A 21,420-nucleotide genomic window follows, 5' to 3' on the forward strand; every position below is an offset into this window, starting at 1 on the left:
TCCAGCTGTCTTGAACAGCATGCAAATATAGATTAGTGATAGCGAATAAGAGAAGCTTAGATTTCCTTTTAATTTTGCCTTGAAATTGAATCAAGAAATTCAATATGTTTGAAGCCTGAGACAATGTTTTAAAATAATATTTTTTCAATAGCATTAGTCTTTTCATTAATAGCATTAATTCTTTTCAATATTAAGTAGGTACAGGGTTTCCCAAGCATACTTTTAAACTTGTTTATATATGGGATCAAAACAACAAAAATGACTATAAGAATCTTGCTCAGTTATGTAAACCCAGGGAAGACTATTAGTTTAAGCAAATTTATTAGTAGTAGTAGTGCTGTCAGGATGAGTCTGAATATTATTGTGTTCCTTTGATGTCATGTATTAAGTGAAAGAGTGTATGGTCTTGCTGCTTATATTATAACCCTTTTTGCTGTATTAGTAACCTCAAGTGACTGCCTAATACAGTTACAACTAAGTTAATAAATATATTAAATCAAACCCATTAACATACAAATTGTCCTTATTAGTATATAATATTTGCCTTATTAACGTAAAATTAAGTCAGGTGGATATTTTATCTTTTAAATTAATAAAATGTATACAAACATTTGTCCTGTAACTAATTAAGCAGTTCTGCAAGGTGCTGTGCACCTTCAAAACCCCTCTGAATTCCATGGCAGCTGAAGGCAATTGGTATTAACAAGACACAACCCTACATTTTTATTTTCTTTGCAGCATAACTAAAAACTAGAAGGAAAAATACATTTTTTCTGGAGATCGTAATTTCAATTAAATTTTAGAAGATATCCAGAGAAAACAAATTTTAATGCTAACCACCGTTTTATCTTTAAATTAACTGAGAGTTGTTACCTTTCACCATGTCCACCTTTCTAGTAGCCTAGCAGGAGTATAGCATGGCCACGATATATACTATCTACTCACTTTAATCGTCTACTTATGGAAATCTCCTTAACTGATTTAAAAGAATGTCTGTATATACTGTAGATATGTTGACGCAAGAGAACACTGAACATTTGCATGTTACCATTCATCTCAAAGCTATTTAGAACTTGAGTTTTTTAGCGCACTCTATTTTTCCTTGCATATGAAATAACAACCAAATGTGTCAATAGCATGAATTTATCTCATGAGAATAGTCTTCATTGTTTAATGCCATGACACGGCGCATGACACTTTTTTTCTGTACTTTGTTAAATCAAAATCTGAGTGCATCCTGTAATACATTACTTTATTCATACCTTTGTTTTGCTTTGGAAACTCATTTCTGATAGGATATAAGCTTCAACTTCATTAAGTTCAAATACTGCTAAAAGCAATACTACTACACAGTGTTAAATGCAAGGACTATTTTTACAACTTGCATTAATCTTTAAAACAGAATTTTAATAAGGCAGACCTTGAGTTCTGAAGTAAGATTAAAACTAGTTTTGCAGTTAGTCATGAATCTGCTGTTAATTGCCAAATATTAGTTCAAAGTATCTCGGAAGTGTGATTTGCTTAAATATACCATTTTTAGTGGGTACAATCCCGAATATTACAATTTCTCTTGAGAAGAAATTGAGAAAACAAACCTTTTTTAAATCATGAAATTGTCGACTTACCTTCATAGTGTTTTGTCATTGTTTTTAACTTTTATGCTTAAAATCAATTAAGTTTAGAAACCATAAGTCTCTTTCTTGTAATAGGCTTTGATAAAAGTGCCGTGTTACTACTGGGTAATTTATCAATGACCAGAAAGTTTCTGGAACAGTAAACCGTGAGATTAACAAAGCTTGAAGATTTCATAACTGGTTTGCCACCTCATTTTGACACTTGAGCAGGGAGGTCTAGAACAAAAGTAATTTTCAAATCTTGACTGAACAATCTCTACCCGAGTAACCAAAGGATAAGTAATAAGCCACTTGCTACAAAAAAAACCAAACACTCCTCTTCCTTGCAAGTGTTTAGTACATATTGGAAGTTTCTGGATTTCTTCTGTATAAGAGAAATCTTCCAATTTTAACTTGTTTAAAAGTAGGAAAGAAAAAAAAAGTCCAAAACGGATAACATTCTTTAGAAATAGTAAAAAATATAGTTTAACACAAAAAGAGCAAATTTTCAAGATAAGAAATAATGAGTGGGATTCAACAAAGGGTTCTTTTTCTGAGCATTGTGATGAAAAATTGTAAGAATAAATAAAACAGTATCACATACAGAAAATCATTTAGAATCAGAGCAGCGTAAAGATGAGTAGTTATGTGGTTTTGTTGGGGTTCTTTTAAGATAATTTTAAATATAAGTTTTCCGTGTTCCTTGATAATGATCTTCCTTGAAACCAACACGACTGCAAAAGTCATTGTTGCTTAAAAATCTTTCTAATTCCGAGAAAGTTCTGCATATCTCTGGTGGTCTCACGGGCAATCAAAAATCCTGCAGCATCCTCGTAGGGAAGATGAGAAAGTATGGATACTTAGAACAAATTTCCATTTTCCAAAGTATATTCCAGTGTCCAGGATTGTGTTTGCTTTTGAAGAACAGGTTGAGAGCATAAGAGCTTCAGTGTTTGCTGGCCTGTTAGAGTTTATGCTCACATTTCACCTAATCCTATTGAAAGAAAATTAACATGGTTTAAAGGACACGAATATAACAGTCATTTTCTATAAATTCTGCTTTAAAAAAAAAATACCTAAGCAAGCTGTGTAGCACATACAGCTCAGTATTTAGATTTGAGGGAAGGCAGAAAGATCGCAGCATTGCATGTTAGGTTACAAGGCTACAGACTAATGAAAACCTTTCACAGGAAGTTCAGAGCCAAAGAAAATTAATAATGAGGTTATGAACAGACAGACCTAACTGCTGCAGATAATTTCATTAAAGCCTCCTGAGGCTTCTTTTTTTTTGACACAGAGATTCTTTATGAGCGAAGAATAACATTATCCTTTTAAAACCTTCATCTCAGGCTGGGGAAAGACTAAGAAAGGAATGGGAGACATGAGGATGCTACTGTGCCTCACCAGAATTTCATACGGGTACCTGTTTTATCCTCATGTGAAAGCGTAGTTTTGAAATCTTCATTAATCAGTAATGGCAGTGTAAAATAGAAAGCTAAAAAATCGTGTCGTTCGAAAGTTCAACCATGTAATCATGAGCCTTATGGTCACATCTTTTAATAAGTATTTTCCATTAATTTCCTTCTCTCATGTTCCTTGCAAATTTATGGGAATGGATATGTTCTCACCCACAAGACTGTTACCATCTCCTCTTCCCGATTTTTCTAGAAGTCACTGTTTATTCCCAGTGTGCACAGAATTTGCCCCAAAAGCAAAAAGAGCCATTTAGAGCCATGAGGTAGAAGGGATGTGCACCTAAGGCCAGAAAGAATTCAGATTCTTCTGAATGCCCCTCTACTTACTGAGAATATCTGTACTGCGTTGAGGCAGGAGCATTCCGTTCAGACGATGTATGTTATTTAAGGTTTGATGTACTCTTCTTTATGACCGTGCACATTTGACTCATCATGAGCACATTACAGACATATGTGTTTAGTGCAACAATGCCCCATACATAAGCGAAGATTATAACAAACAATAAAGTATCAATGATACCTAACATGCCCCTGATATTAGAGATAAATGAAGAGATATAAGGCATAAACCTGTATAGCTATAGGTATGTACAGAGATGTTTTAGTACAAAACTGTTACAAAACTGAAGTCTAAAACCACAGTGTTTTCACTTCTTTTTCTTTGTCTCTTTTTTAAAATAGAAATAAGGAATGGAAATTTGAAAGCCATTTTAGGGCTGTTTTTCAGTTTGTCTCGGTACAAACAGCAGCAACATCATCAGCAACAGTACTACCAGTCTTTGGTGGAGCTACAACAGCAAGTCCCTTCACCGCCAGCTGAAATCAGCCAGTCCAAAACACACCAAGATATGCAGTCGAGGTAGGTTAAAAAGTTAATTTTCTCAGGTGCAAAAGCTTTTTATTTGCCTGTTCAAAAAATGCAAGTTTTGGAAGAAAAATTAGGTTACTTGCAAAAGACTTAAAAGACTGACTTTTTTTTTAGCTATTCTTTCAGTGGATATAGGAAAACAGTATCTTCAAATGTGTGTTTGGTATTAAGCTTGCATATCTTGGGAGTAAAGCTAGAGTGAGAACATTCCCAATTAAATTTAGATCCATTTTAAATTCATTTTAAAGCGTTCTTTCACATTATTACTGATTCTACTGTCCTTTGCACATTAAGAGACTGTTAGCCCACCCCGAGGTTAGTATACAGGTTATTTTCATGTTTTCCTCACATACCCAGTTCTGCATCTAAATGAACGATTTCAAATGATTAGCAAAATACATGGGGGAAACGCACAATTAATACTTTCATTTGTTAAAAACTCTTTTCATCCCCGCACATTCTGGTTTTGAGTGCCCAATTCTATTTGAATGTTTTTTGAAAGGGAGAAGAAATGGCCTTAATCTAGTTCCTTTTAAGTGGCCAGTTAATGATTTAGTTTTAGGAAAGCAAGGCACTCAGCAGAGTCCTTAATTGCTGAATTATGTTGTTTTCAAGCTTAAAACATATTTTGAGAAGAGACTTTCTTACTGGCCATGACAAAAGAATCCGTGTCAAACACAAATATCTATTTAAATGGAAAGAATATTAGCAATGTATACTTTTCTGAGGAAGTTAAAAAAACCATTTACATGTAGGACTATGTAAAATGGTGTTTAATGAAGAGCTTTATGTATTGCTGTGTTGAGTTTAATACTTGTTTGATTATTTATTTGCTTGTTTAATTTTTTTTGCATACTTACTGGAGAATTGTATGTCTAGAATGTGATAAGTCAATGATCTAGGATGGATTAAAAGTATCAGACTGCAATAATGACAGTTTTGTTCTTGAGTCCATTCAAATCTAAATTATACTTTCATGTTTATAATAAACATATTTCTTCTTCAGCTGAGAAAACTTTTCACACTTCAGCCCAATAGAAATCTTTGTCTTGCAACGAGGAATGTTGTAGAAATATGTTTATAGGAAAATGTTGCTGATGGCATTTTAGTTACCTCATTTGATACAAAAATTAAGGTGCACTTGCGTTTGCCTCGGGCATTACAATGTGAAATGCATTTGTTTCCTCTGCTACTGAAAATTAATGTCTTTGAATGCTTTCTCTGTGAAGTTTACTGTTAACATGTAATCCAGGGAGTTACGATGTATTCCTAGAAGAATTTGACCACTGTCAACGTTTTCTGAAGTTGAATTTTCTTTCTGAAGGATATTTAATACTGCATAAAAGACAATAACATTGTTATTCAGAAATCAAATGTTTTTTCCTATCCTAAGGAAGGCGTTTTGAATGTAGGTCTACAAGTGTTCGCTGCTTTAATCGGTGGAATTAAGGGCTTAGCCAGCTTCATGTAAATACTTTTGGTTATTGTTTTTTGTTTATAATTTAGTAAAAGAACTGAAACATTTCCTGCTTTTCTAATTTACCGATGGTGAATTTGTAATAAAAAATAGTTACAGTGTTCCTTTATACATCACCACTATTGCAAGGAATTCTTTTTGTCCAAAAAAAGCCTTGGAGCAAAGTAGTTGTTTACTATTTGGAAGACAGCGATTACACACTAGGCCTTTGTCTGCTCAGGAATGGAAGGCAAAGAGGGGATGAATTTCTTATAAAGCTTTCTTTTCATTATAATTCCCCAAGATCTCATGGTCCTTCAGCACCTTCTTCTCCTCTTCTGCTTTACTATGTTTAAATATACTTCATTAGGAGAAAAGGTAATCATTCCATGTCCAGAACCTCGGCATTCCTGCCTTCGTAAAGTGACATCTAAGGCTGGTTTAATAAAATTTCTACTTCCATCAGTGTGCTTTAGATCTTCTCCTTTAATGCCAGGAGTCTAAAAGAATTTCATTCTTTGATTAAATTTCTATTCATAGCTATGTTTCAGCTGTAAAATGTTTCTTTGTAAAACATTATTACACCGAGATTCATACCATTTTTCTTATTTCCTATCTGTAAACGGAAAGCACGAATTTTTCTGTTTGCTTTCATGTATACAGAGGTTCAATGTTTGTCGCCATAAACTTCTGTACTGTCTGAGAGAATACAATCTCTTCTCTGTGTATATTTTTTAGTAAAGCCTTTAGGAATAAAATAGGTCCCTACTTCTAAAAGCTTTATTCTTTGTGAAAGAATATGCTATAAATACATATAGTATTCTGAGCTGCTAGCAACGCAAGGAGCTCCAGGACTTAGAAACAAACAAAAATATAGATTTTTAAAATACTAATAGGCTTTTTCATTTGGCACTGTTTTGAAGTAATATTAGGAAATTAGCATAAAACAATATGTCCCCTTCTAAGAGAAATGACTACATTTGAAAAATAGGTTTTCCACAAATAGACCATAGAATCATAGAATCATATAATGGTTTAGGTTGGAAAGGTCCTTGAAGACCATTGAGTTCCAACTAGACCAGGTTGCCCAAGGCCACGTCCAGCCTGGCCTTGAACACCTCCAGGGATGGGGCCTCAACAACCTCTCTGGGCAACCGGTTCCAGTGCCTTACCATCCTCAAAGTGAAAAACTTCTTCCTAATGTTCAATCTGAACCTGCCCTCTTCCAGTTTAAAGCCATTACCCCTCGTGCTATCACTACATGCCCTCGTAAAAAGTCCTTCCCCAGCTCTCCTGTAGGCCCCCTTTAGGTACTGGAAGGCCGCAATAAGATCTCCCTAGAGCCTTCTCTTCTCCAGGCTGAACAGCCCCAACTCTTTCAGCCTTTCCTCATAGGAGAGGTGCTCCAGCCCTCAGATCATCCTCGTGGCTCTCCTCTGGACATGCTCCAGCAGGTCCATGTCCTTCTTATGTTGGGGACTCCAGAGCTGGATGCAGTACTCCATGTGGGGTCTCACGAGAGTGGAGTAGAGGGGCAGAATCACCCCCTTTCACCTGCTGGCCACACTTCTTTTGATGCAGCCCAGGATACGGTTGGCCTTCTGGGCTTCGATCTCACACTGCTGGCTCATGTTGAGCTTCTCGTCAATCAGCACCCCCAGGTCCTTCTCTTCAGGGCTGCTCTCCAGCCATTCCCCACCGAGCCTGTATTTGTGCTTGGGATTGCCCCGACCCAGATGCAGGACCTTGCTCTTGGCCTTGTTGAACTGCATGAAGTTGGCTTGGGCCCACCTCTCCATCCTGTCCATGTCCCTCTGGATGGCATCCCTCCCCTCCAGCATGTCTACCTTGCCAAACAGCTTGGTATCGTCGGCAAACTTGCTGAGGGTGCACTCAACCCCACTATCCATGTCACTGACAAAGAAGTTGAACAGTACAGGTCCCAGTACCGACCCCTGAGGAACGCCACTCATCACTGCTCTCCACTTGGACATCGAGCCGTTGACCGCAACTCTTTGAGTGTGACCGTCCAGCCAGTTCTTTATCCACCAAGTGGTCCATTTGTCGAATCCATGTCTCTTCAATTTAGAGACCAGGATATCGTGTGGGACAGTGTCAACTCTTTGCACAAGTCCAGGTAGATGACATCAGTTGGTCTTCCCTTGTCCACTGCCGCTGTAACCCCTTTGTAGAAGGCCACCAAATTTGTCAGGCATGACTTGCCCTTGCTGAAGCCATGCTGACTGTCACCAATCACCTCCTTGTTTTCTGTGTGCCTCGACAGAGTTTCTAGGAGGATCTGCTCCATGATCTTGCCAGGCACAGAGGTGAGACTGACTGGCCTGTAGTTCCCTGGGTCTTCCTTGTTTCCCTTTTTGAAAATAGGGGTTATGTTTCCCCTTTTCCAGTTGGCAGGAACCTCGCCAGACTGCCACATACAGTATACGTTGATATGAACTCTCTGTAGTTGACTTAGCAACCCTTCTTTTCATAGCAGTCATTTAATTTAATTATTTTTTTTCCATCAAAGCAAATATTTTGGAAAATAAATCAAAATGATTAGCCAAACAGCTTTTTAGTTTTAAGCTGTTAATGAGTAAACAAAAGCTTCTGTTTAGAAAGAAGCCAAAATATGAAATTAAAAAAGAAAAGATGCCTTTGGTGGGATTCATCTTGCCTATCTTTTGCTGTCTGAAATGTGGACAGGTAACCTACATGACTCCCAAGACTGATTTTGATATGACTGCTTTGATTGCAACTGTGTCTGAGCATTAGTTAGAGAAGGAACCAACATGACTGACTGATTTACAGGGCAGGAGTTCATGATTTCGAAGGTCCTAAGAAATTCATATGGCTGCTCCATGGGACACTTGAGACCTTTAGGTATTTTTGGCAAAAAGTAGTTTCATGCAGAAACTTAAACCTTCCTCTTTCATTCAACAAAGAGTATCGAAGAGATAACATCTAAGGTCTGTAATAATGTCACATTCTTTACTTTTTCCATGTGAAATAATCAACTCTAATGATAATCTAGCTACTATCAATAATAGAATAATTTTACTTTTTTTTTCTAAAGTAGTGGCGATAAAATGAGCGATTTTATCCTTTCATAGTGGATGTTAATCTTTAAGGAAATTTATTATGACACATTTATCATGCAGCTATGCCTCTATTAGACTGCTGCAGTTCTGAATATGCTTTTTAAAATTCTTGATACTTTCTGTTTTCTAACATTTTATACTGTGAAAAGGGTTGGCATGTAGAAACCTTAAGGCAGGCAATTGCTCACGGCATATATTTTGGGAAAATTATTTGGCAAATGCATATAACAGAGATTATTGTCTATTAAATTGGTCTGTGGTCCTCTATTACCTAGAAATAGTTCTTTCAGGTTTTGAGAGGAACAAGAAAAATCACCTTGTTAAGGCAGAAGCCAGGAAATTAATATAGTAGCGAACACCCAAATGGCACATTCAATTTTGTTCAGTAATGGCAAAATTCTTGTAAACCTAATTTGAGTAAATATTCAAGGATATTGTGAAAATTATCTTCTTATACCAAGGGGTATTTTATTTTACTTGAAGACTCGCATATTTCTACTGTGTTAGATGTCTGAGAAATAAAACCGTCGTTTTGAGGCACTGTATACATTTAAGTGTGTTTGGTATGTATGTATTTGTATGTGTGCAGACACATCAGGAAAACTAAAACATATACACCAAAAAAGGTGGAAGCTTTTTATAGACTTTGTATTTTTTTAAAATATTCAGTAAGCAATCACATGTCGTGCTGTAATTTAAGTCTTGTCTTTAAGTCTGTGTCTTAATAGTTGCGATTACTTTAGGTTCGATTATTGCATCAGAAAAGCTGTCTTCCAGCTAAAGTGTAGTAAGCTTGTTGCTCAATTTCAGCTTGATTTCCTGAGAGGTAAAAAACTCTTGTATATGCTTTATTAAACAATATGAAAAGATGATGCTCTCCACTGTTTCAGAGAGAAATGCAGGTTATAAATGGGAGAGGGAAATACCTCTGAGAAGTCACGCGGAAGATGGTCAGGATACAGAAGTGGTAGCACCCGGGCCCTGATGAAGACGAAGGAAGTTTTGTCTCTGTATGTGCGGGGCTAGTGTCTCACTCGCTGAATTTAAGAGAGTGGTTCTGATGATGATGGTGATGATAATGATGGTGCTGTCATTCTGATTTCCAGGTTATGGTGTCTGAGTCCCCCTGTGATCATTACTGGGTCTGAGCCCGTTCCACGTGTCACTGAAGCCAAATTACTTTAGTATCAACGTCAGTGAGAGAGTGTTTAGGCCCTTTGTTAACAAAAGCTGAAACAGGCAGAAAAAAATGTTATTAGGACTCCAGAGCTTTCATAGCCAGGTTGTTTTGATATGGTAAACAAACAGAAGCCCCAGGAGAAGGTTATAATCAGAATATTATGAGACTGACAGGATTACGTTTGTGCAGAAATGAGGAATTCGGGAGACCAGTCCAGGAGGCTACTTCTCCTTGGACAACTAGGTAATCAGTGACTCCTATGGGAGATGACATAGATCAGGAATGTAATTAAACTGATTTCTCTCCCCTTAGCATACAGTTTGCATAGGATGATAATGAATTTTCTATAGCAGGCTCCTAACAAAGTTACCTAAAGTTGGTCAGTGTGGCAATACTTAAAATTTCTAATCCAATGTAATCTGTCCATAACCAAGCTCAGAATGGTGAAAATTGTGCATGCAGAAAAGAAGCAAGATTCTGCGTGTGAACGAGTATCATTGGCCTATCTAATCTTAGGGCCAACAGCAACTTTTCAAATTAAATGTAAAAAGAACAAAGGAAGTTGATTTATGGTAAGTGAAATTTCATTGCAAAAAAAATATGCTTTATTTATGGAGGATTATAATTTTGTACCACCAAGTATAAAAACTCTTAAAATTATTTCAATGATCAGTGGAAAAATCCGCAGTAAATAATAAATGGCAACCTAAGGGAGAGAATGGGTTTAGACGTGATTTCTGATTTCTTTTTATCCTAACATTTCCTATATTCTTGTATGACTAACTGTGGGAATTGAATACTTCAAAATCGGAGGTAGGCACTTCACTCTTTAGTTATGGCTTTGTTGCCGCTTTGAGATTTAGTTAAAAAAATACAGTGCTGGTGGCCTTATTTATATCTGTCAGTACAGATAGATGACAACAATGGTTACATTATATTTTTATGCTTTGCTTTGCTAGCGGATTCCATTATCACAGCAATACATCTAAACTTTCTGCAGTGATGATCTTTCAACCACCCAGATACTAAGAGAAAACACATGTGGATGAAAGAAGTTCTGTCTCATTTATGGATTAGGCAGCAACTGGTTTCAGTAAGCTGTCAGCAAAATTCCCCGAGACGGACAAACTATTTTATCACGTACAGGAATGATGAGCACAGCTTGAGGTCCAGATGGATTTTGTTAAATTTGTTATATTAAAAGAGCACCCTGGTTTTTCTAGGCGCATAAACAATGTTAGGTAGCTGATTTCTACAGGCAGTTGCATATATAACAACTGCAATGAACTGGGTTTCGTGTTGCCTCCTGCTCAGAAGTACTAGGGAAAAAAGTGAAGCATATTGGACACACAGCTTGTTCTGTGCGAAATACAGTAATGCAAATGTAGTGGTTATGATTATGAATTTAAATAGATCCATGCCAGAACACTGGCAATCCATATGCGAATCTTGGTTACACCACTCTCGATTTAGAAAAAGGCCTTTGTTTCAGTGTTCTCAGGGCTTAAAGGTATGACCTTAACAGTCTGCACCAAGTGCATTGAACTGACATAGGCTAAAAACCGGAATGTGTCCACAGTTGTGCGTCTGCCTTGGTTAATGGAAAGGAAAGCGATGAACCAAGTCTCTTCACCATCCTTAGCTGTTGCCACTGTTAGTCACGTGGCTTCAATGAAGGGAAACAGGTACGTAGTTCCTGCTTTTCCCACTACAGAATCATTATTTAATGACTGCATAGAAGAAAAATTAGGAAAAGGTTTATTTCTTCTTTCTGTTCTCTAGTAAGGGTCTAAGTGAACAAACTGCTATTAGCCTAATCTGATGTATTTGTATGCATCTGGGAGATAATGCAGAATGAATTGCTTAATGTGATTGCACTAGGATCTGCAGCAGCTGACCTTCAAATGGACCTTAGGGATTTAATTTTACTTTAACTGAGCTATCTTTCTATCTTGAAAATCAGCTTTGGCCCCATTTTGTTGTGCTGCTCAAAGACGCAATCATTACTGTCCTCACAGTTCCCAACGAAAGGAACTACAGGAAGGAAGTTCTTTCACCTTCATTGTCCTGAAGTCCAAGTTAACTGTGTACCTAAGCAAATAGATGACATTTAATAATGATGAGCTGCATAAATTAGAGAAGAGGTCTGTTCCTGTGATAAGCACTGTATAGGTCATCAGGAAAAGTGATGCACATGCCACTTGTTTACCTCACGTATCTATGAAATTAATTTACACATTTGATATAACTGTCATTACATGCTGGGAATCGCTGCAGTTTCAGGAGTTTTCTAGGCTACAGCTATGATATATTGACAGAACGTTGTAAAAAATAAGCTTTCATAGCCCCCTACATATTAATATTACTGCCACAGTTTCATTAGTGATTATTTTCAATTTTTCCCTAAAATTCACCTTAATGGCTATATTTTGAAACAGCATGCAAAAATGCATCAGCACTATTTGAAGTTTCATAATACATACTCCTGTTTCATTTGAGAGACTTAGAAATTACCATACACAAAAGTTATACCATCACTGTTTGAATACGGCAAATGACTAACCTTTCTAAAAAACCTTCACACCCAAAAGGCAGAACAATGCAATATCGAGAATGTATTTTTCATATACATTTTCCCTCTAACCCGTGCTCTCTAAGATAAGACAATAGCTAATAATATTTATTAAGCTTAAAATAAGGAAAAAAAAAGGGGGGGGGGTCCAAGTGGACTTTTTGTTTCTAAAAGAAATGGTCTTTTCTATAGCTATAATATAGCACCTACTAGATAGAAAATACAAGATTGATTCTTTGCCACTCATTACTTTTTATACTTCAGTTTTGATGCACTTTGGCCAAAATTTTCACTGTTGCTAATCCAGGTCATGTGGAATTTAGTAGGAAGTGTTCCATTCATCCTTGCAGCATTTTAATCCAACTTCTTATATATTTCCTCTTGAAGGAACAGAACCATTACAATGTCGTTATTTTCTCTTCAGGCATTCTATGTTGCTCTCTCCGTTCGCATTCTCCATACAGATTCGTTAATTCTTCTCATTCTCTGAAAATCAGTTCTGCTGAAATTGTGTCCAAGCACTTTTTCCTTTCACAGGTCTTCCATCTATTTAATTCTTGCAAATGTTTGAGGTTGCCTATAATTTTGTGTATACGGCAAATATAACTTAAATGAATGTGAAGTTCAATGGCAGCCATAATGAACTATTGCGGTCTTCATTCTTTCTTTTGTCCTATGGTTAATTTTCTTACCTATTCTGAAGCAAAATGTTCTTTCCTTATTCCTATTTATTCCTCGATAGATCCCTTGATAGCAATGTATGACCCAGTCTTTTCCTTGCATTCTTGCATTCATTTAAATCATAGTCTTATGTTTGTACTGCTGCTTTCTTTGTTAGTCAGTCCTTTTTTTAAACTTTAACCTCTTAATATTTTCACAGACTGTGCAACAAGTGTGATATTATACATATTGTTGTTTTGCTGGTATCAGTTAATGAAATAACTATACTTTGCAGCTGCTATGGAGGTGACTTCTCTTCATTGACAAAAAAAAACCCAAACACAAATACATACCCTTCCAAAGAAGCACAGGCAGTGCTGTTTATAACAATTCATGCCCATGGAAAATGGACTAAAATAGAAGGAAAAAAATGAGGTTTTGTTATACTTAAATTTCATCACACTTACAAGAGATAAATTAGCAGCTTAGGAAAATCACTTATATGTGGTTTTGTGTTTTGATCTTTTTTTTTTGAAAATGCTTATGGGAACATACCTAAAATGTTGGTAGAAAGTTTTGTAATTTCTTTGTATTGTGAGTTCTTTACTATTTTAGAGTCAACGGCGAGACCCAACAAAATGCTCACAAATGTACTTCAGTACCTTCAATAAGAACAGCATTAACTATGTGTTAATTGGTTGACTGATGCAGGTTTGTAGCAATCCCAACTATACTTTAGGATATTTTGTTATGTTGATGAATGTGGATTTTCTGGAGAACTATGAAAGGGTTCAAAGACAATGAGTGTAGATTTGAAAAAGTGACAGTCTCAGGCTTTCTGGCACCCCCTTTTTCATTCCCTCTAGGAGAAAACTTTGTTACAGTTGCGTTCTATCAAATGGTGAAGCAGAATAGCAGCATACATAGCTATGCAGATCATCAGATATAATTTAATTTTGTTCTAGTGCAAGATCATAAATGGTACAGAGGTAAGGTCATAAAAGGGTAAGATTGGTCCCTAAGGGCATAGTCCTAGTTGTGGCAGCAGGCTATTATCCACTTGGCTGATTTGTTCAGAAAAATTAATGTTTTTTAAAATATTGTTTGCATTACTTTAGGTGAGTTACAGGTCAGGTTAAGCACAGTAGCAAAGTAGCACATTTATGACTTAGTTGATATCCTTTTTCTTTCTTTAAGGTTGTGATTTCATATATTCTTTCATTAAATTCCACAAAATATCTATAGTACAAATATTGGGACCGGGCTGGGAAAGGTATGGTCACTGTGGTGGACAATTTGTTCTTATTCCAAGTCACTGTGCTCTGCAAGAACATAATTGTTGATGCAAAACTGAGTTTTGGCTTATGAACTGTGAACAACAGGAAAACATTGAAAACACAATTTTACTTCTACCTTTGAGCCTGGATCAGTTGGAGACAGACTTCTTGTATAAGATGCCAGAAGTTCAAAGAGCGGAAAGGAGAAATGTCCACCTAATATAGAACAGATGACATGGTATGAGCTAGAACTGCATGAGCCATAGACATTTCCTCTTGTGAATGAAAATATAAATATGTGTTTCTGTGTTAGAGGTATACATATAAAATACACAGCTATAAAATATAAAATATAGATATATCTAAAATGTGCATAAATATGTAACATTTATATATAAATAAATAACTTTAAATATATATATGTAAATAGCTAGATACATATACGTAGATATAAGTATATATTAATGCATCGGGACTGGGCTAGAAAGCCAAAAGAAATGTTTGAAAAATACTGCTCATTGGAAAATTCAGGTTTTTTGGTTTTCTCCTCAGTCTTCCTTGACTGTCCATTTGAGGAATCAGGGATATTTTAGCTGCCCAGACTGTTTGGTATGGTGAGGAGCCTGGAAAATTTTGTTTCCTGTGACATCTCTTCAGGCAGGCTTAGGATTTGGAGTCAGGTGAATCGTAGAATATTATCTCTCGTGCTTTTTGCCAGGCAGGCTGATGAGAAGTATGCAGCCAAGCAGCTTGTTAAGCTAACGACTAAATAAAAAAAATAAATAAATGGAAGTTGTGTACAGCACAATCAAGATCTACTGGGGAAAATTTTCCATTTAAGATTCCTTCCTTTTAATCTAGTTGGGGTTTTTTTTGTTTGTTTGCTTGGGTTTTCGCCTTTTGTCTAATTTTAACAGATCACATAGATGGCATTTTAGAACCACCGTGTGACTCTGAACATTATAGGAAAATGACAGTGTGATGTACATGGTCCTTTTGATCTTTCGAAAGACTGTTAATAAAAAGTAAACAATATTCAGGGTGAAACCGCTCAGGTTACTTTTTGAAGAAGGAGGTTAAAATATTTTCAGCTTGATTCATGCTCTGTATCTAGGTTTATAGGAGCTCCATCCTTCAGCTTTGCATAGTATACACACTTCCAAGGGTCTGTTTCTGTCTTGATATTTGTATAATATCAGCAGGACAGAATTTCTGGCAGTTTAATCCAGTGTCGAGCCATCACTTTGCCTGCCCTCTTTGTCTTCTTTGTTCTTATTTGCCCGTTTCAGTTGAACATTTAATTTCACTTTCAGTGGGAGGGCATTCAGTTGCCTTTAGTAATGTAGGTTATAATGACTTCCTAGGTTCCCCTACACCTTTTAGGACCATTTCGTAACCCTTTTATCCCGCCTGCATCTGCACGCCCTCCATCAGTTCCCCGTCCTGCTGGAACATGGTGCATAGCTCCCAGCGCGACTGACTGTGCTGTACGGCCACGTGGTGCAGCGCAGAGTCCTGGTTCCTGCAACCAGCATGGCTGTAGCACAGCTGTGGTGTTCCCCATCAGCACCTCAGGATCAGGACGATCTCTAACATCTCAGGACCTTCCTTCTCAATACCACCCCAGCTCCCTCTGTGCTAAACCGCCTTTCTGGGCAGTCTCAGGATGTTTATTCCATTTTCTCACAGCATTTAACGAAGGGACCAGCAACAGAAGTTACCTACTGTCACCATTTCATATCTGATGCATTGACTAGTGTTTCCCTGGTTTGTGAGAGGGAATATCCAGACTTGATTTCTACCTGGAAGCAAGTTTGCAGAGTCTAGGTGATTTCTAAGGATTTGGGATCAGATGTGTGTATGCCATCTTACCTGTTTTGAACAGGATTTGCTTAACCAGGAGCATCTGCCTTCTCTTCCCCCACGCATTAGGTGGAAGAGGAGAGCTAAGCGTGATGCCTGGTCCTGGCCAGGTCCGGAGCTGCGATTGTCCCCAGGTCTGGAACGCCGGGCTGTAGCCCCGGGAGCAGCGGGGTTTCCTACAGGCTCTGCGGTCAGGGTTGGTCTCCCCTGTAGTCTGAATGTCCCCTTCCTGCCAATGCACTATGGTTGGGCTTTCCAGGCGACTGCTCTGGCTCCTCTGAGGAGCTGAAGCTGTGACCACGCCAGGGAAGACTGCTGGTAGGGGTATTACGGCAGTGGAAAGGATCTTGGGAGCAGACAGCTGAGAACCAGAGACTTTGAAAATCCCCTTTTCCAGCCCTCTGACAAATAAGTCCTTCCTTGTCCTAAATGCCGTAGTGTTAAACTTGTACTGTCTGGCTCGTTAATATGCATTTGGTGCTTTATTGCAGGCACATATTTATTATACCTTTGTGTGCATCTGCAAGCATAAAAAGTAACTGTTTTAAGCAAAGCAGGTTTATTTTCCTGACTGCCAGGTGTTACCCACAGACAATTATCTGGTAGGATAGAGGGCAGCAGGTAAATATTTGTTTATACATTTGGAAGAGTGGCTAACGTCTAGTCTGCAACTGCGTTGCAGTTCACATCTGTAATAGTGGGGCCAGTGGTGGGGAAGCGGGCATCCGTGCAAAGCTTTAATGGGTCCAGCACATCCAGTGCTAATTGAGAAGGAAAGCCCCCAGTCATTAGGAACTTGATGCACCTGTTTTATGAGCTGTTAAAGTTCTCTTTTTCCCTTTCATTCATCACATTACTTTGGAAAAGAAATTAACCCAGTCACAGTGGAAATGATGCTTTACTGACGTTGAGATATCCATCGATGCCTTTCAAGCCTGTCTGGAAAGTTTGAAATCAGTCTGCAGGCTGGCGTTTCATGAATTTGCTAGTGGATGGAGTCCCAAGTAACAGGCATAGAAGGAAAGCATTCTAGCAAGCATTTCCAGACAGGTGTTTCATGCACTTATTGCTATTGCAAAGAAAAAGAGAAAAAAAAAAAAAAAAAAAAGTGCTATCTGTCTGTGGGGGAGCTTATCAACAACTTGGTAACAGCACCGAGGTTAAGTTATTTGATCTTTCCAGTTACTTTGGAATTGTGGGGTTTGAGGTAGAAAAGCTACGATACACTACAGCAATGCATCCTATTCACTCTGTTTTTCCAGTTCACTGTCCGTGTTGATTGTACTGTGTCTCATTTTACCTTTTACAACATAAATGCACTAAGGTTTTATTTGACATACCATTTTCCTCACAAACGTCTTAGTTTGGCCAAGGCAGATAACCAGCTAACCATTTCTAGATTCCTTCATTTTAAATATGTTGAAAAAAACACTAGTGGAAGATCTCATCAAAAGATGGGCTATTATGCCAGGCACAAATTTAGCAATGTCTGCAAAACAACCTATGTCATATTTGCATCATAAATCCAGAGACTATTGAGAAAGATAGCTGTAAGTGAAATGTAATTCAATATACTAATGATTAATTAGATAAAAATATATAAACTGTCATTATTATGATACTATTATAATTTATTGTCATTCCCACAGAAGTTATGGTCGCATAAAAATACACTTTGTCAGCATTACTGTGAAGATAGATGTCAGAGAATTGGATGCTGCTTTTATACGCAGAATGATTCCTTTTTGCCCTCTTAAGACTGAAGTACTCTCCTTATCTTTGTATTCATCCTGTGCCCACATGCCGTATGTAACCGGCGGGCACAGAGGCAATACTGAACCCTTTACCGGGGTTTAATTTGGTAAAGTAACAACAATCACACATCCCATTCAAGTCTCACGTCCCTTGGTTTGTGCCTTCCCCTCGCCCTCTTCAGGACTTCTGTACCAGTGTGGGAAGACCTTTCTCCCTCGAGGGCTTCTCCCACCTGCTCTATACCCAGCCCATCTGCTTCAGTGGACTTGCAGAAACCGCTTGACCCTTTTCTGGTAGACTCAGTACCTCCGGGTGTTTCTTGTAAGTGCTGCCAGTCTATAAAGCTGGGACTGGAGCACTGCGCTTTCTGCTGCTACTCAGAAGAACTGCTGGAAGGTGCAGAACTGTGAGAGGCAAAAGCAATCTGTGACTGTCAGGGTTTCTGCTTACTCAGCTCTCTGTCACTTCCTTAATAATGCAAGGAATTTGGTTTTGCCATTGCACCTGGCTTAGGCACCTGTCTATATCCTTAGGCGGTGTGGATCCCAGAGGACGCACCTGTTTGTAGTAACTGAAATGACCTGGCGAGAGGCCTTACCTTGGCTGTACATTTGACATATCCCCTATGCAAATGTCTAAAATAATAGAGGCATAAATTTGCTGTTTAAAATGACACATTGTTGGGTGTCAAAAGGAAGGTACGGTTTTTAGCCCTGTGGCACAGCGTATCTTCTGTTGTAGAAACACTACTCAGATGCCTTAATTGACGAAGGAGCATTTTCCTATGGAATTTAACAGTGAGTCTAAGCACATGTCAGGGCTTTCCTAATGAAGCCTCTGATTCATTCCCTGGGTGATGCATCACATACATGACCTGCGCTGCTGTAACAGTAATGAAAATTATGATGGGATGCTTCTTCCATATAGCTCTAGTGTCAGGAGGGTCATCTTTCTTTAGCGGGAATTTTTCTGAGTCCACGTTGGGTCTGGTATAACAAATTCGTTCCTAACTGCCAGACTGCGAACCCAGTCAGTTTGCTGGAGAAACTAGTAGCTGTATGTTTTTCTTAGTACTTTTTGTGCATAAAAATACCCCAAAGGCACAAAGTTTTGAGGTGCACTCTGTGCTAATTGAGCTAGACTTCAGTAATTCAGTCACTGTGGAAATTTGCCCACGTTGTCTCTTCCTAAGATAATTTCTAGCAAATGAGATGAGTTATAACAATATCCATTATTTCATAATCTGTGCGTTGCATTGCTCATAAAAATCTGCATGTTTGCATTATTTCATATTTTTGCCAGTTAATTTGTGTTTTCTATCCATGTTCAATTTGCATTCATTAACTCATAGTTTGCTGGTAAGTGTGTTCTTTCTATACATGTTCAAAGAAATTCCTTAATTCAATTTCTCTGTTTCTTCTCATACAGTCTCACAGCCAGATATGCAACTCAGTCTAATCACAGTGGAATTGCAACCAGTCAAAAAAAGACTTCTAGGTCAGTTAAATATCTCTAATTTATTGCTTGTTAGTGATACTCAAGCAAGTATATGCCCATTGATATTTTATCCTTTGGACATCCGCAGACATTAAACAGTGTGTATTTATGTTATGCGTGCAAGCTTCGCAGCAATGAGCTTTGCCATGGGGAAAGCCTTGTATGGACTGGAAGGAGCTGATTTGTACTGTATATTAGTAATATTCCTGGTTGTTATGTATCCTGCATCTTTGTATCCTGCATGTAAGATATTGGATGTGAAGGATTTGTTGGTGATTTTAGTGCTCTCTACTCTCTGGCTCAAATCCTTACTTTAGTCATGAGTGAAAAGAAGTTTGGGAGTCCATCCCAATTCCCGCTAGATGTTTCGCATGTGTAACAAATCCACCTGAGAAGCTGAGTTCACAGAGCCAAGTTCACGCAGAAGCAAAGTAGAGCAGAAAAAAAGAACTATTTCCAAGACTTCTGCTCCGTCAAGAGTAGCCTGCACACAGTCCCCAAGAACGAGATGCTTTGTTTTGGCAGTGAATTTGACAGAGCTGTGTGTAGGAGCTGACCTGTTTCAGATTTCATCAGTCCTTTCAGTTTATCACTTCCATGAGCACTAAAATCTACAAGCCAGATTGCAGAAGAAAGAAACTGAGGTCTAAAGCTTAATCTTTTTTCTAGCTTCTTTTTTTTTTTTTTTTTTTTTTGTGGGGGATAATTAATGTGTTCATTAATTATACCTTTGCTGTACAGTTCATTGGTGAGAACAATGAACTCTAAATTGCATAATCTACAATAAAGATTGCATTTTGCAGTATAGCGCACTAACACAATTTGAGTTGCTGGTGATAGCTTGGAATGAGCTATACCACGGTCCAGTCGCTTTGCACCTGCATTTATAGGTCTTCAGTTTTCCTTATCGCTGACGCTCCTGTCTTGTCCACACTCGACATGTCGGGGTTAACAGTCTTATTGTCTAATACTTTAAATCTGTGGCAGTGTTTCCGAAGCCTGTTCAGAGGTATGTGACTTGTCCCTTATTTGTTATTCTCTTTGCATTTCCTTAGCTGCTTAACATGATTCTGCAAGAGCAATTTAAAACCTGAATTCAATTAAAAAAGACAGCAAATGAGGTAAACTGGAAAGTGTGTAGAGCAAATGACCTCATGTATAATGTGCTTACCATGGCAAGTTCTCAAATTCTGGTATGCAGAGTATATGCAGAACTATTTTATATTTTAACAGAACAGATGAGTTTCCAGTGTTGCACATGCCTTCTCATTGCTTTTTTCATTACCTTTGACAAACGATCTCAGGGCTCTTACTGCCTGTCAAATTAGGGTAATGAGAAGGAGCAAATGGATTTTTAAGTTTGTTTTAGTGCATTCTTCAGGGAACAGAAGATCACTCGAATTCATGGGTCACGGTAAAGGTTAGCATGCGTACAGCTGCAGAGCAGAGACAGTCTGCTCTGGGCTCGGCACAGCGACTAGCAGGGCAGGCTGGCAGCCAGAATGAGCCATAAAAATAACTAATGGATTAGCTCTCCGAGGCTTAAATTGGTAAAGGAAGAGAACATGGAGCTGTTTACATGTGTTCGTTAATGAAAATAAAATGATTTGAACATTTCTCTTGTATCAGTATATTGAACCAAAAACAAGTTTGGAAGAAATCTAATGTTTTGTAATTCTTTGTGACGTGATTTTTTTTCTCCCTTCTAATGCTGTGAAATATAGTGAAACTAACAGAATTCGATAACTCTGGTATAATTTGTATTGCCACTATTAAAATCTTCGTATTGTTCCAATAAGTGAGAAACAGAAGAGAGATATTCTTCTCCTACAGCAAAAGCCTCTTGCTGATTTGACCATTTCACTTTGTCTATCAGAGAACAAAACTAGAAAGGAGGGGGGGTACCCACAAAGATGCTGCATAAGCACGTGTGAAAGAATCTTACACCAGAGAACAGATTCAGACAGAAAAAAGATGCAGGCTTACACAGACCAGGGACAAAGGAGTCTACATTTTTTTTCCTTAGCATAGCCACGCAGTAAGGTTCAGATGGTGGCAGCAAATCCCAACAAATGAACTGCATAGTCTGCATTATATACTTCT

General features: G+C 37.9%; 1 protein-coding gene across 2 annotated transcripts in view; it reads left to right on the top strand.

The window, feature by feature from the left end:
* NAV3 (neuron navigator 3) overlaps window positions 1–21,420 on the top strand; it is a gene marked incomplete at its 5' end in the record, with an annotated part of 275,201 nt that overhangs the window by 109,879 nt on the left and 143,902 nt on the right. For both annotated transcript variants that reach the window (XM_082492447.1, XM_082492448.1), the window contains 2 exons: window positions 3,770–3,947; window positions 19,249–19,317. In XM_082492447.1, the coding sequence (XP_082348573.1) occupies window positions 3,770–3,947; window positions 19,249–19,317 (247 nt within the window). The remainder of the gene's footprint in view (window positions 1–3,769; window positions 3,948–19,248; window positions 19,318–21,420) is intronic.

This window comes from Vanellus vanellus, assembly GCF_965231255.1.
Source record: "Vanellus vanellus genome assembly, chromosome: 1".
NCBI classification, from domain to species: Eukaryota; Metazoa; Chordata; class Aves; order Charadriiformes; family Charadriidae; genus Vanellus; species Vanellus vanellus.